Here is a 16,539-nt window from a genome sequence, read left to right as displayed (position 1 = left end):
TTTCAGCGGGGCGAGCTTACGATTATCGCAAGTACGATCTGACTGTCCAAGATGGGCAGATCGTACGTTTTTTTAATTACCTTACAACCATCGCAAGACAAAAGTCTTGCGATGGTTGTAAGGTCTGTGGCCAGCATAATACATGATAAGGAATCCCACAAGAATCATTGATCTGTAAGTACAGCTGTGAATATGTGCAAACCCAAAAAGCAAAAATACTCAAATCAATGAATAGATAGACTAGAACTTCAATACAAATGAGCTAACTAAAGGTGAGATTGTAGTCCATCACAAAGCGATCTTGGAGCAGTGACTACTTTACAACACACACAGGGACCAAGGGGAACAAAAGTAGCCACCCTCCAGAAGGAAGGACAGTGTTGTGTAGGGATGATTTATGATCAAGCTGAATCACATTGTGTGTGATGTGTCAATCAAATATATATTCTTTTAATATGTGTATAAATGATACAGTTATGCAACAATAATTTGTAGCAAGCAACTTATGTAAGAATGTCAAGTCATGATAAGCCATGGTGGTGATGGTTGATAAGCATCTGTGAATCTGTGAAGACCATGGGTGTGTCAGACTAAAATGGATATATATATAAAAGAGTTGGGATTTGTTGTTTACTTCGGAGCATCTCCTATACAGCTACTATACTCTCTACTGGTGTGGTCAGCACCAATTCAGAGATGATTTGAGGATCTACAGCCGAGTCATAGACAAATAAGGTGCATTTTTGTTTAGAATGTATTTGTAAAAGTTTGGTGTCACTTTAAGTCCCACTGGCACAACAACTGAAAATAATTACAAATAAATGACTGAAAAAAAAATTATGATGTGCATCTATGATTTTTGTTTTCATTTTGTGACGTGATAGTTTTTAGAGACTAGGACTCTACCCAATTTTTTGCTTTATCTGTTCTCATTAACATGTTTGTGAAAACTTCAAACACTGTGTAAACTACGGACAGTTTAATAAATATTAGACATTAATAGGAAAATAAAGCTATTTGTTCATTTTATTGTCCTTTTATATGACACATAAATAACACTGACATATTTCAAGTTAGTTTTGATATTTCAGTAACAGCAAAGGAGTCATTTCACAAAATCCGATGTACTCTTACTGAGGAAATACAAATTTCAGTATAAAAAAATATATATAGACAATAGTTGCAAGTAAAAACATTTACATTAAAAAGGAATGTCAAATCATAGTGCTGTATTTATAAACAATTTTCAGAGCCAGCAAAATTGCATGAAATAAATAATCCTTTCCTATGCTCCATCTAGTGGTCATTATGTGACATTTTCCTGAAATTACATTAAATCTTGAAAGAAAATATGCTAACAACATTTATTTTTGCCTCCATGCACACAGAACAAACGTACATGCAATTTTGCAAGGCAAATGGCTCTGTGAATTGTTTCTAAATGCACCCTATAATCTTAACATTTGTATACATGTGCATTTATATAGGAATATTTCATCAGCTAGTCTATGCAAACCAAGAACAGTTAAAAGATGGTGAAGTTACTAGTTGGCAGCAACCAGACAATGAAGCCATACTGTAGTTCCCAGCAATGGTGACATTTGATGGACCATTGGTAGCCACCCTAAAAATAAAAAAGACAAACAGATTATTGCTAGTTTCTAAAACCTGAAAGCCAACCAACATGTTTTGGTTACATTTAGATAGATTGGATATAGGTTAGACCTTCTGAAATTTTGTTTTGCTATTTAAGCCCGCATTGGAGACATTTACTTCACTTTATATTGCATCAATGAGATGGTAAGTGAACAGAATGTGTCAATTGGGGACAGAGACAACAACGAAAGATCTTTTACTAGTTGAATAGAGTTTGGAACTTCCATCAGCTTTTTGTTGCTGCATGTACCTCCACTGAGGAGTTCATCTATACTTCTTATATCACCAGGACAGGAAGTGGTGGGAAATCTCCTTAGTGAAAAACTGACAGGGGTTCTAAACCTTCCCCCTTCTCCTCAAAATATAAAAAAAATGGCTGTAGTATAAATTATATTTCTACTTTTGTTGCCAGTGATTAAGACAAATAACCAATGCAATAGGAGTCAAGGCAACTGGACTTGCTGTATTTTTCTTGAAGACATTTCACTGGTCATCCAACCAGCTTTCTCAATACAGAATACAAAAATAAAAAAATTAGATTTTTTTGGAGTTTGTAGTTTGAATTTGCATAGTTGGAAAATTATGCAAATGCACTTAACACCTGGTTGTGACTAACATATTATGTGGATTGGAACAACATTCACCATATTTATTCCCAGATAATTTTTGTACAAGTCATTCTGAATTGAGAAAGCTGGTTGGATGACCAGTGAAATGTCTTCAAGAAAAATACAGCAAGTCCAGTTGCCTTGACTTATTTTTTAGAGATATATAAATGACCTGGATGAATGAGAACATTAACAGACAATGCAATAGGGATCGCAGGCATGAAATTGCTACATTTATTTCCTCACTAGCAGGCTGTAAAGGTCAACTTTTTGTTAACTAGGACTGTTACATTGTGCATTAACCACTTGAAGACCGGGGTGTCATGCAACGCTGTACAGAAATTAATTTTATACCATTTTTTGGGGACACATAGCGCTTTCTTTTGGTAGTATTTAATCACCACTGCAGGTTTTATTTTTTACTATATAACAAAAAAGTACCCTAATTTTTTTTTTAAAAACCTGTTATTAAACATTTATTATCACCCCAATTTTTTAGTAAAATATAAAAGACAGGGTCACGTTGGGTAAATAATAAGTACTATCCTTGTCGCACTCCTTATCGATATGTCCCTTGTATTGGGGGGTGCTCGCAGTGACTGCCGCGCATGTCAGCAAAATTGTACAAATGTCACCAGCACACTAGTCCTTTTAAGATAGCAAGCGCTTTCGGGACCTCACAGGGTCCCTTCATCAGGCTTTAGCGGCGGCAACAGAGACGGCAGGGGGGCGCACACCCGCACCTACTACAAGCGACCGGGCGTCTCTAGACGCCCGTTCGCTTGAATGTAAACAGCCATCACTGGCTGTTTACATTTCTGAAAGTTTACCCACTCGTGTGCGCGCTGAGCACCACACACGAGCAGGGGGAGGGGCAGGACATCTTAAGACGCCCTCTCGCTCATATAAGGCTGCCGCCCGGTCGTTCAGGAGTGGCCATGGACGGCAAGTGGTTAATGTGTGTTGCGCATTAATGGGTGTTGTGCGTTGCATTAAAGAAGCCCATTCATTTTGATTGGGCTGCCAATGCACCCTAGCACTGCCAAAAACCTACCTGACCCTTTTTTGGGAACAAAATGCGCAGTAGTATTTTGCGCTCCAGCGCAGGTGTGCTACTTTAATGCTTTTGGGTGCCATTTATGCAACACACATACGCAAACATAGTGCTGCCGTGCACATTGCAGTTACATGTGCGGTAACTCTTGCATTACTGCAGCGCAGTAGTGTGACCCTGGCTATCATGATCGTGAATGTAACTAACTACTATAGAAGTAAATAGATAAGCACACCAAATGCAGATAACATGTTAACTAGGTGTGAGAAAGAAGAGATTCCACCAAAACATACTTAGTGTATTTTTTGTGGTATGAATATAATTTTATGAGATGCTACTTACTTGTTTCTTAATGTACTGTGCATACTTCATAAGCTTCATAAGCTAGTCTGCTGTTTTTAATATTTATACTTATTCTCGATGTCCTATGTATATGTTGTATTCTCTGTACTGTACATTTGTTTTGTGGAAAATAGTACTTTAAAAAATATAATATAGCATGTTACATGCATATCTATACTCTTTAAAAGGTCTGCCCCAACTAAAACAGCCAAGAATTTGTAATGGTCACTAAAGGTAGGCAGAAATGAAAATTCTGATGGGAGTTTCTGCCCCCAAAAAGATAATTTAACAGAGCATTTGAGTCAACTATGCAATACTGAAATGGATAGAATGACCTTTAATTTAAGTACTTGGAATGAACACAGTATTTACTTACACAATTTTTCAACAACATTTTAATTGTACTTCCCTGTTTTTTTACGCTGATAACAATCATTATTTGCCTAAGAAGGCGAGTATCCTTATCATTCTGGAAAGCAGGCGTTATCTAAATAATTTCACATACTTACTGTTCATATAAGGTCAAGCAGCAGTCAATTAATTCCGGTGAGTTAGCAGGGAAAGCTGTGGAATTGAGGAAGGAATTTTCTAGCATATCAAAACATGATCCTTGTGTTACTGGTGGAGATAATATTCCTGCAGATGTCAGAAGGAAATATAATTAGATAACAGCTAATATAAGTTTGTATACATAGACAGGGTTGTTCACAAAAGGGTGCAGAGTTTGGAGAAGCAGAAGAAGTGAACAATCGAGCCCAAATTACCTGCAATACAAGCTGTCATGAAGCAAGCCACTGTTCCAGCAATCATAGCTCTGATAGCACCTGCGGCAATATCACTGTTTCTGCTGGGAGCCATGGAGCCTAAAACACACAAGCAAAGCCAACATCTTGAAACAAACAAATATATAAAATGAATATGTTATTGGTGTATTAAACATCAAAATTCTAGATAATAGGGTTGCAGGTCATCCTCACAAGTGTTGGTACAACCGTACAGTGCTGTCATGTAAATCATCCTTTAGGATGGTAATACTTTGGATTTGTTTGGGTTTATATAATTTGTTTGATTGACATTGCTTTTAATTATTAGCTCTTTAAACAATAGCAGATACATTGGGGATAATTTGCTAGGGAAATATGTTGTTCACTTTGCAAGGGAATTTTAACTTTGCAGGGGAAGTTTCCCCTTTGCTTAGTAAATGAGGTAAAACTTTGCACCTAACAACCAATGTTGCACCTAACAACCATCACCTCCTCCTAGTAACTAGCTTTCCATTGCTCTGGTCTGGTAATGCCTGAAAAACATGTTGAAAAATATGCAAAAGCGCAAATAAAGCTTCAAAATCGCCAAGAAACAATTAAAAAAAGATTCAAATTACATAAACAACAAAATAAGAATAGAATTGCTTATGTATAGACAGATACTGGTGCATTTTCTGAACAGTTACATTATAGACAGTTTTAAATCATTATATGATCCTACACTACCTAATAATAGAAAATAAAACAATATATAAGTCAAAAAGTTTTAAGCTACTTCAAATGCTGATTAAATCACTTATAATTAATGATGTGCTTTGATGTTTAAACATTTTAAACTTCCTACTGAATCAGCTGGGCCCTCTGAGCATTGGTCCAATGGAGCCACCCTTGTGTGTGATAGTAAGCTGTGTGCATCTCCACAAACACACAGGCACAGCAGGGCAAACCACTTCCCCCGCTCCCCACCCCTCCTTCCTATCTCCTTTTTTTCTCTCCATGCTAGCAGACAGACAGTGTCTTGTGATCTTGTACTGGACAGGAAGTTCAGGGTAGCTGAGCTGAGAAAGTTAGAGCTGTTCAGAAACATAATCACTGCAAGTGCTTGGGCAAAATGTAAAGATAATACTTTGCTGGGCAATGTACATTTATTTGATCCCAATTCATTATTGAAAAAAGTTTGAGCGTTTATTGTTACTTTAAATTATATAAACAAGTAAACTTTAAAATTTCACCCTCTTATGGGATCCTTTTCATTTAATTTTAGTCTGTTTTGGAGTTTGCACTTGATTGGATAAATTTAGGGAGCAGAGGGAGTAAATTAAACAAGTGCAGAATATTTAAAGAATGCCCGTGTCTGTGGCATGGCGGATCTGACAGGGACCATGCAGGCTGAAACGTGGTCAGAATGCAGCATTTGTGTATCCTACTCTCTTTACGTTAGTGCTGATCATCTATTTTACCACAGGACAAATATACATGGCATTTTAAAGGGCAAATGGCTCTGTATTGTTCAGAAATACACCCCAAACCTTTCTTTTAACTCCCCCTTTCTGGGGGGAAAAATGGTTAAAAGACTGAAGGAGCTTTTAAACTAGATAATGAGGGGTAGGGTAAAATAAAAACCAAAAAATTAAATATTAAACAACCTATTGTGACAGATATCGACATAGTCAAAGTAGTAAATCATGCCAATATAGAGACCATATTAAATCTAATTGCCCAAGGTGATCCAAGTAGGAATGGACCAACCGTAAAAGGGACAAATAAAAGCAGTAGTGGGGAGCAAGAGGGGAGCAAACATTTAACTAGTAAATGTACAAAAATTAAATGTATGTTCACCAATGCTAGAAGTCTAGTAAATAAAATAGAAGACCTTGAAGTTATGTTACTCGAGGAGGACTACGATATAGTAGGAATAGCAGAAACATGGTTAGACGCCACACATGATTGGGCTACTAACATAGAAGGGTACAACCTGTTCAGGAGGGACAGGCTGGCAAGAAGGGGGGGGGGTATGTATATATGCTAAAAATAACCTAATTATTCACATCCGTGACAATATCGTGTCAGCTGGTGGAAAGGATGTGGAATCGTTATGGCTAGAACTAGATAGAATGAACCCTAACTGTAAACTTATTGTGGGTGTCTGTTATAAACCTCCAAATATAGGGGAGGAGGCCCACCTACAATCGCAAATAGAAATAGCGGGGAAAGAGGGTAATGTTGTGGTAATGGGAGACTTCAATTACCCAAGTATCAACTGGGCTAATGGAACTTCCAAATTGGCTAAGGCAGCCTGTTTTCTTAATATGTTGCGAGACAATTTCATGGATCAGATGGTTGAGGTCCCGACTAGGGAAAATGCAATCCTAGATCTGATCATCAGCAATAATACGGAGTTAATTGAGGATATTGTAATAGGGGAGACACTGGGCAATAGTGATCACAAGGTGATTGCTTTTAATATTGGGTGCAAGAAAGGGAAGGGGGATGGGCAGACGAGAAGCCTAAACTTCAGGAAGGCTAACTTTGATAAACTACACAATATAGTGGTTGAAATCGATTGGGAAAACTTATTTGATAAACTAAACTTTGACCAAAAGTGGCACTGTTTCAAGAACAAATTAAAAAATGCTACTACCAGGTGTATACCGCTGGGGAACAAAAGTAAAAGATCAAAAACAAAGCCAATATGGCTAAATAAATCGGTAAAACAACAAATTAAGGAAAAAACAAATAGCATTTAGTAAGTATAAAACGGAGGGGACAGTATCGGCATTACAAAACTACAAATAATTTAATAAAAGATGTAAACTGGCAGTGCGGGCAGCTAAAATTGAATGTGAAAAATATATCGCTGAAGTTAGTAAAAAGAACCCCAAAATTTTTTATCAGTACATAAACAGTAAAAAAGGAACAGATCGGCCCAATAAAGGACATAAATGGGTCGTTACTCACAAACGACAGGGAGAGGGCTGAGGCGCTAAATAATTCTTGTCGGTATTCACCAAGGAAACAGACGGGCCCAATGTACATGATAAAACACAACATTTAACAGGAAATACACCTGAATGGTTGACGTGCAAGGGGTTATTCACAGTTAGAGTGGTTAGGGTCTGGAACTCGCTGCCGCAGGATGTGATTTCAGCTAAGAGTGTTGAATCATTCAAGAAACTCCTGGACGAGTCTCTTGGAGATCGTAACATAAAGGGGTACAGGTATTGCTAAGAGAAAAATCACACATGGACTCATATACACGCACAAACCTGCTCGAACATAAATGCATACACGCAATAGGTTGGACTTGATGGACTTATGACTTTATTTAACCTCAAATACTATGTAACTATTTGTGATGAGTTGTTATTTTGGGGGGAAAAAAACAGGATTCCCATTATATTGAACTGGTGCCCGTTCACACCTGAGGATCATACTGTCACATAAATTTTTTGGTGCCTATTATCACATGAGCATCATGCTGACTCTTTTCGGGCAGACTCGTGCATTTTTACATAGACTACAATAGGAGCACCTGAGAATGTGCAACACAAATGGTTTAGTGCATTTTTTTGTGCCAGTCTCCTCCTCCTAGCAGCTTCAGGCCTGTACACAAAAAGGAGGATTCAAGAGTAGTCATGCTGAATGTGGAGACTTTGATCCGCCTTATGAGGGCCCATAAGAACCCCTACGACCCCAGGGATGCCCATTATAAGAACCGTGACAAGTAGCAGAGGGCCTTGGAAGAAATTGGGTCTGTCTGTAGGATCCATGCATTTGGTATGCTTTTAATACTTTCCTTTGGCCAAACACATCTAAAGCTTGGAAACACATGAAACACACTAAAAAAATGCGCACAAAAGTGAACGTGTTAGGTTGGGCAATGTTAATGCTTTTTCACTCATACTCACATACATATATTATATAAATAAGGTATTTTTGAGAAAATCTGATAGAAATTTTTTAAAAATTTTTTGCCAATCAATTTTACAGAGCATAATAATAGACAAAGGTAAATAGGAAGCAGCATGAGGTAACAAGTACCATAACTTAGAGTTATTTACAGTATACCCTACAGAGTTAAATTACTAGTAATAATTAATAGTGGGTTTGGAGAGGAGGGTAATGCTAGCCATACTGAGTGGTACGGAGGAGAAGTAAAATGTTCTCGTTAAGAGAATGTATTGGCAGCATCATTTATGATCAGATAAATAACAAAGATCTATTAAAAAGTGGAGGTTGGTAGTAAGTTATTCAGGATTGCTATACATGGAGAAAATTTGGAGAATGGGTGTCGGACAGAATGGCTGTCCATTTTCCATTGTTCATGATGCCAGTGAGCCTATTTTTGACTGCATCAGCTTAAAGCATGTGTTTCCTAAGATTAGGACTTTACTGGAGCTTTTGGCAGTTGGTATATATCCTTCCATTCATGTGTTCGTAAGGAGGAATTATGCTCAGTTTTCCAACGAGTCTGATACACTCCAATGAGTGGGAAAAAAACTTGAATACGTACTTAGTCCTCCAATTGTTATTCCCAACGAGCCAAAATTTGCAAATCCACATAAGGCATATGTTGCAATAGTTTCTGATCGTATCTATTTCAAATGACAAAACGTTTGTTAAAAAAATGATATTTTTTGAATAGTATTTTGTTAAAAGGCTATCAGATATCACTTCTGTTTTTAGTAGAAGATGCAGTGACTTCTACTCTTTTATTCTAAAGAATCAATGTTTGAATGAAATGTTAGATTAGGAAATTGTGTCTATATATGGATGGATTATGTGTGAAAAAAAAATAAAAAATATTATATTGCTTTTCAGTGATCGTCAATACTTTTGAAGCTGATGGCTAACTCTATGGTTACATATTGCTTATAAATATAATAATATTGAACATGGGTTGCCTATATAAATATTGCAATGCACTTTTTTTTATACAAATTCAAAATGATGGATAAATCCCACATACCGACATATACTGCTTCACTCCATCAATGAACAGTGGTTCATTATTCTTCCTCTTTGTAATCAGCCCAGCCAGGTATTCATATGCAACAAATTCATTAAAAAAGGTTTTGTATCCTATAAGTTTGCCAACTATGAAGCTGTCTTCCCAATCCACACCCATCATGAAGGAAAATGGCATAAAGATATAGGAGCATATTATCTGACCAAAGAGAAAAACAATGTAATAGAGAATGAAACATTTGAGCCAACAACATGAAAAAAATAAACATAGCATAAGCAAACCTTGCTGTAGAGTTTTGCCGGCACTCCCTCTTGGGCAATAGTACCCCTGCTTTGGGAGGGGGACCCCCATTTTTTGGCAGAACCTCTCTGAATGCACCTCCACAATGCTAATGGTTATGTTGGATGATATTAGCATAACAGGGGGCTGCATGCTTGCTACCCCCATGTTTAGGGATGACAGGATGGATTCAGATTATTCTATTTTGATTTTAAGAATCTTTATGCAGCGCAATTTTACTGCAGCTGTATGCATGGTCCCATAGCAGACAACACAAAAATATATGATTTTAAGTCTCTGTGCATGAGCCCTTAGAGCCACTGAAATTAGTGGCAGTATGACATACAATGGCTTGCAAACGTATTTTTCCTATTTTGTTGCATTACCACCTGGAACATAAAAATCCATTTTAATTCCAGGTGGTAATGCAACAAAATAGGAAAAATGCCAAGGGGGAGAATACTTTTGCAAGGGGTGAAGGGGTTAATTTACTAAATAAGTTGACAATCTTTACTCAGTTTATTAAGTAAAAACATGTGCAACTCCTTTAGTAAATCAGCCTTTTGCCTAACCCCCTGAAATATAAAGGGGTATCATATATGTTATAACCTTCACATATTTGTGGTTGTTGTAGATCAGGATAAATAGGGAAATATATTTTAGGGGCTGATTGATAAATGTTTTGCCCACCGTATAGGTGGACAGATGCTGTTTACACGGCACTAGCGCCACTAAATGGAATTCCTATGTTCCTCAGCTTCATCTAGAGGCAGTAGTGCCATATAAATGGTATCCACCCAGCTTTAAGCTCGACGGAACATTTATAAATCAGCCCCTTATTGTTATTTATATGTAGTATAGTCAATATTTTAACGTTTGCAATAATGTCATAAAAATTGTATACATTATACAATAATGAAGCATTTTTTAAAAAGCATTTGTGTCAATTTGTTACTAATAACAAAATTTGTGAGAGATATTTGTCTATAACATAAAAAAAATACAGGTACTGAAAAGGGTTAAAATGATATACATTAAACTGACAGCTTTGGAATTAATTTATATCTAAAAAATAAAAATACTTTCTTTTATTGTCTTTAACTACAGTGCTTTACACCTCTACATATAGAAACAATGCCTACCTCAAAACTCAACTGTGGAAAGTCAAACATATTTCCCAGCCAGGAGAGGGCAGCATTGAAAAAGGCTAGCAATGACAGGAAGGCCATCAAATTCACTGCTATATTTGCTACCAAAGGGATTGAAGCAGAAGCTCCTTGACTCGCAGCTTCAAGAATGTTTCTTGCATCCCTAATGCAAAGAAGTCAAAAACAGTATTTATATAAGTATCTATTATTCACCACAATGTGAAATACATAGAGGGGAATTTATCAAAACTAGAACAGACAACATTTGGAGCAGCTGTGCATGGTAACCAATCAGCCCCTCTCTTTTATTTTCAAAGCGAAACTGAACAAACTGAAGAGAGAAGCTGATTGTTTGCTATGGGCAACTGCTCCAGATTTTGTCTGCACCCGTTTTGATAATTTCCCCTCATAGTACAATACATACTGTATAATAAGAAACAGTTTCTCCTGGTGCCAATTTCTGGCACATGATGCTCTGGGCAAAGAGGTTTCAAGTGCTGATATGAATGTGCAGCAGAAAAAGGGTTGAATGTCGGCAGGATGCAAAGGGGTTGATTACTGGTCAGGTTACATATTAAGGGAGAGGATGACAGTCAAAGTTTGACTTCAGCCAAAATTTATTTTGTAGTTTTGGATAGATTGTGGGAAGGCTGAACCCTTGTCAATTTTTGTATGCTGTCTGAGGACACAAGGACATTTCCCCTCACTTCCTGTCCTAGTAACAACATGGTCACTTAAGCAGGAAGGGAGGAGACAAAGACAACACAAAAAAAAGCTGATGGGGGTTCTTGCTGTCTGCTACACAGCTAAAAAAGAATATATTTATTGCAGTCCATGTCCCTCTGTCCCTTTTGGGGATGTTGCCCCACTTCCTCAACTCGTTTCTTTTACTGTTGACCTTTTCACCAGCTCATTAGCTGTATTAGCAAATGGGGGAGAAATTATACAAAGGATGTTGCACACTCTACTGTACATGATAATGCAAATCAAGAATAAACTGAATTTTTGAAGTAATGTGTTTATGAAGTTAAGTTGACCACAAACTTCAGAGTGCAGTCAGATTTACATGCACAATTCAACCACCTCCAGGCACCATTGTACACAGGGTAATTCTTAGTTTGTTTAAATGTTTATGTGCAAGTGATTGAAGATGTTGCTTGTACTACAATACAATAACAATACAATAACAATAGTGCTATGGAAAAGTTTTCTGCTTCTCCCCACCCACCATGGCTGGTCAGCAGGTTTGGAGGCTGCCAAGAATGAGATGTCTAGATTGGGTGATTGTAATGTTATTTCTATGAGTTCCTTAGATATCATTTTCTAAATATGTGCCTAAGTTGTACATTTATTATTTCCTCTGACATGCCTCTTACCCTTTCTCCAGCTGAAGACCTTGCTTCATATTAATTTTTACAGTCTCTGTTTCCGGCCAAAATAACTTGGCTACTGCAAGTGCTGCTGGTGCAGACATGACAGAAGCCGTTAACAAGTGTGAGGAGGACACCTGCAAAACACCAGAAAAATCCCTTTGCTGGTTAATAGTAGCTTAAAAGTAGCTTAAAAAGCGTTGGATACAGTGCTAAAGCATTATCATTCTACCATCCAAAATATCTCTAAAAATGTTACTCTTTTATCATGATTGCCCTTTCCCTTAAAGTAGGAGGAGAACTAAAGGAAGATAGCATAGAGTATACTGAGCTCTATGCAGTAATGAAACCCTGTGCACACAACATGTCCTGCTTTCATCTATACATGTTTTATTTAGGGATGCAACCATATATCGGCCGCCGAAACATATGGGCCAAAAATGGCACTTTTGGCTAAATGCCGAAAGTGCCATTTTCTGGCCGATACAGTGGTGCATCCGTGCTTTCTTTCATTGCCGCTGGGCGCTGCTCTGTGTCTCAGTGGGCAGGAGAGATAGTGCCACAGGCGGCCGAGCTCTGCAGGAGGAGAGAGCTGTTAGCGGCCAGCGTCTCTCCTCCCACACTGCTCAGCCTCCTGTCACAGCCCGCAGAGTGGTGTGCTGTCATAGGAGACTGAGCTCTCCTCCCTGTACTGCTCGCTCAGCCTCCGGGGGATGCTGATCTGTCTCTGCAAGTGGGCGGTGCCAGCCGTGAGATGACGGCTGGCTCTGCCCAGCTGTCAGTAGCAGGCTGTGGGCCGGCTGATGGCCGGCCATCGGCTAGCTCCAGCCAGATTTGTCTTTCGGCTCGACTGAGCCGATTGGCCAACTTCGGGAGCTGTACAGGCTATAGTGAATAGCCCGTACAGCGGCCCTTCGGTTCTACTGAACCGAAGGGGTCCTGGGGTCGAAGCTAGCCGAAGGATCAGCCAAAGCTACGGATCCTTTGGTAGCTTTGTGAATAGACCCCTTTGTATCAGTTTGTAACACACTGAGCTGGCTCGCAGCTCTACAACACAGTGAGTTGCAAGCCGGCTTCGTTTCTATGCTTCCTGTATAACAGTTGTTGAGCTAATCAGACACATAGGTATTGCATTGCTTTCACTGAGACAGCACACACATAGGGGTTGGTTTACTAAAGCGCAACAGGCTGTTGCAGGGTAAGTTTCCTTTATCTTGGTGAATCTGGAGAATACCCAATCATGTGCAAGGAAAAACTGCATTTTTGCTTGCACATGACTGGATGATAGAAGTCAGCAGAACGTTCCCCCACCTTTACTAAACTAGGGGGAAACATCCCCTGCAAAGTGCAATTTCCCTCACAAAGTGAACAGCCTATTTGTCTTTAGTAAATTAACTGTGTGGACTTGCACTAGGAAAAGAATCTAGCAAAGCCCCCTCCACCAAAACCTTGATTTCACACAAACCTAACCCTAACCAGTGTTGGAGTAGAAAAGTACAGATCTGCCATATGCCTGCTTTTCCCATATTTATGAATCTGGCTTTGGTAATTGTTACAATGTACAATAAGACAACAACATTTGTTATCATTAGTATGAAAAAAATGTCATACTTAATCTTAAAATAGATTTTAAATGTTAAACAAGAGGAAAACAACTCACATCATAAGATAAATGTAATAATTAAGTTAGAAGAATAACACAAACGGACATGTTTACATACAGTAGCATTAGAGTAACAGTTACTACTGAATCTCCAAAGGGGATATGTGTTGTCAGCTCTGCTAACCAAAACAATTAGAATGCTTATGCATGTGACATGGACCCACCATTGTAACTGAATTCCAATACTCACTCCAAATGAAATGTATGCTCCCAGTACACTCCCTGCAATTGTAGCAAAACCAGCAGTCATCACAGCATGGATTTCTGATTTGGTTAAATGTTCCAGGTATGGCCTAATCAGAAGCGGAGATTCAGTCTGCGAACAAAAAGAAGCACCAATAGTATCAAGTGAACATTTATTTAGTTGTATACTATTAATCTTGGTTGCAAATCAAAGGGTGCAAAAATCTGCTCTGAAAAATGAGAATATAACTTATGAGGAAGGCAAATTACATTAGAGCAGATTATTCATCTGGTGGTGAGATTGGATACTGTGATTTAATTAAAACCATTTGAGTAATATTTGGACCAAGCAGAAAAAAGAATTAGCCTACAGTTTCACAGGACCCCAACAGCGAAAACTTCTTATCTTCTGTCTCAGCTGTGGCAGATTCCTTGGCTTTTTACAGATTGTAAAAATTAGCTTTTAAATTCTCTTTTCATTAAAAATTGTTTAAACATGTCAAATAGTCAATGATAAGCTAATCTTGAATCATGCTAATCACATGCCAATTAAAAGAAGCTGAAGTCCTTAGTTTTCAACAGGACTTTTTTTTCAAAACTTATAAGTGATTTATTTCTTGGCTTTTCAGCTAAGCTTTCAGTGTCACCTATTAAGGTCAGTTGTCTATATATTATAATGGGGAAACCCATAGAGCCTGTATTTTGAACTTAATACAATTATTACAAGTTTAAATATTTAACCTTGATAATGGTGTGCTTTTGTCACGAGCTACAAGCTCATTTTGTATATTTCTCTGGATAAGCTCTTTTAGGGTACCACAAAATGAGTGCCAACAAGAGTTTTCCTTTGTCTCTTCCAAAAGGGCTCCTGGTAAGTAAATTTCATAATGATTTTGGACTCCTGAATTAATAGAGGGGGGTTTTGAACATCCCAAGAAGGAGAGTGTTTATATTTCCAGCCCATTCAACCAATAGTTTTTTATTTCCTTCAATTAAAATCTTAAACTTTTGGGGAAGAGGGGTCACATGAAGCCCATAATACACTTTTTTGGCATGCCTATAGTACAGGTACACTGAACTGCTGTATCCTGTACTATTGAATGGATTATATATACAGAATCTACTTTACTGGAAGCTTGAAAGAGTATGGCCTGTGACCACCATTCAGGGGGTGGTGGATGCCCCTTCTAGTGTGCTGTTAGCTGTAAGCACCTGGTCAAGTAGCAGAACCTGATAAGTTTTGAATGCATGCGTTTCATATATAGGAATTATACATTAAGATAAATACAGAGGCTACCCTTGCTGATCTCCTTATAAACATGCTAGTTGCTTGGCTACTTGGGCCTCTGTTGATGACATCATTGACAGGTGCATTTCACCTGCAGTTGACTCCCTTCTGACCTGCATTTGACCTGCTTCAAGCAGGTTTTGCATTCACAATTAGAAAAAATATAAATGACTTACCTGGCCCACAAAAATATTTCCTGCTGCAACTAGAGATTCAGTTGGAGTTGTTGCCATAGTTATTTGCATTACCCATCCAACCTTCAAAAAGACAAATACAATTAAGTTGATATTATAGCATCTTTCAGTCATCTCAGAATTAATGAAATTAATATACATTTTGTTCGTGAGTCCCATGATACAGGCAATGGCTGTGCCAAGCATTGTAAAATCCTGACTTCCAGTATTTGCTAAAAGCTAACTGACAGGTTAAGGCCACTTAAGGAACACTATGGGGGAAAAAATGTCTTGTTCTAATAACTGTATGGAGTAATTGCCTGTAATTTTTTTGGTCTACATTACCATGCAGACCTAGCTGTCCAGCAAAAGTTACATGTATGGAACAAACCATATGACAGTGCCATGGGTGCCAACATGCAGGTTTTGGTTATATGGTTTAACCCCTTCATGACTGAGGCCTTTTTTTCATTTTTCGCACCCATGTTATATTCCACATTTTAGGCCTGGAAATGACTTGAAACCCCCAAACATTATATATTTTCTGAATGCCAAGACCCTATAGCATAAAATGGTGGTAGTTTCAAATTTGTACAGCCCAGAGACCAGAAGTGATGCAATCTGCATCGCTCCCGGTCCAATAGAACGGGAAGGTGATCGATGAACGGAAGTTCGTCGACCTCCTCCCCAGCTCCCCGCGGACACCAAGGAAGCCGGTCCCGGGCCCGTAGGAGGGGCAACAAAGCCCGGGAAGCATGGCGGCGGTGTCCGGCGGGGGCCCTTCTACGGGACACAGAAGCTGTCTGTTTAAACAGCCCCGATGCTGGCGACGTACACTGTACGTCGTCAGTCACGAAAAGGGTTAAACCTTTTTTTCAAAAAGAAAAAACTGATAATGTAAGTGCTAAAAAAAGAGTTAGCTTAGCTGTATGTTTGTTTTAATATGTTTTTGTTGCTTACTTAAAGTCTACATATCCATCTAAGAGTATTCTGCCCACAGGGTGACAACACTTCAGTGATTTCACTGCAGAATGAACAGCAT

The 16,539-nt window shown here is 38.4% G+C and overlaps 1 protein-coding gene across 1 annotated transcript in view; it reads right to left on the bottom strand.

Annotated features, from left to right (window-relative positions):
- Positions 1-1,468: 1,468 nt before the first annotated feature.
- The window catches only part of SLC28A3 (solute carrier family 28 member 3), a 45,826-nt gene continuing 30,755 nt past the window's right edge, over positions 1,469-16,539 (bottom strand). Inside the window, exons 9-17 of the mRNA XM_018574082.1 lie at positions 15,501-15,581; positions 14,044-14,169; positions 12,197-12,327; positions 10,815-10,983; positions 9,394-9,591; positions 8,938-9,019; positions 4,425-4,523; positions 4,170-4,296; positions 1,469-1,624 (exon numbers count right to left, since the gene is read on the bottom strand). Of these exons, the coding sequence (XP_018429584.1) occupies positions 1,507-1,624; positions 4,170-4,296; positions 4,425-4,523; positions 8,938-9,019; positions 9,394-9,591; positions 10,815-10,983; positions 12,197-12,327; positions 14,044-14,169; positions 15,501-15,581 (1,131 nt within the window). The 3' untranslated portion in view covers positions 1,469-1,506. The remainder of the gene's footprint in view (positions 1,625-4,169; positions 4,297-4,424; positions 4,524-8,937; positions 9,020-9,393; positions 9,592-10,814; positions 10,984-12,196; positions 12,328-14,043; positions 14,170-15,500; positions 15,582-16,539) is intronic.

This window comes from Nanorana parkeri, unplaced genomic scaffold (assembly GCF_000935625.1).
Source record: "Nanorana parkeri isolate BGI_ZX_2015 unplaced genomic scaffold, ASM93562v1 scaffold2725, whole genome shotgun sequence".
In the NCBI taxonomy this organism is placed as follows: domain Eukaryota; kingdom Metazoa; phylum Chordata; class Amphibia; order Anura; family Dicroglossidae; genus Nanorana; species Nanorana parkeri.
Note: the sequence above shows the minus strand (reverse complement) of the source record. Positions and strands in the feature narration are given on the sequence as shown.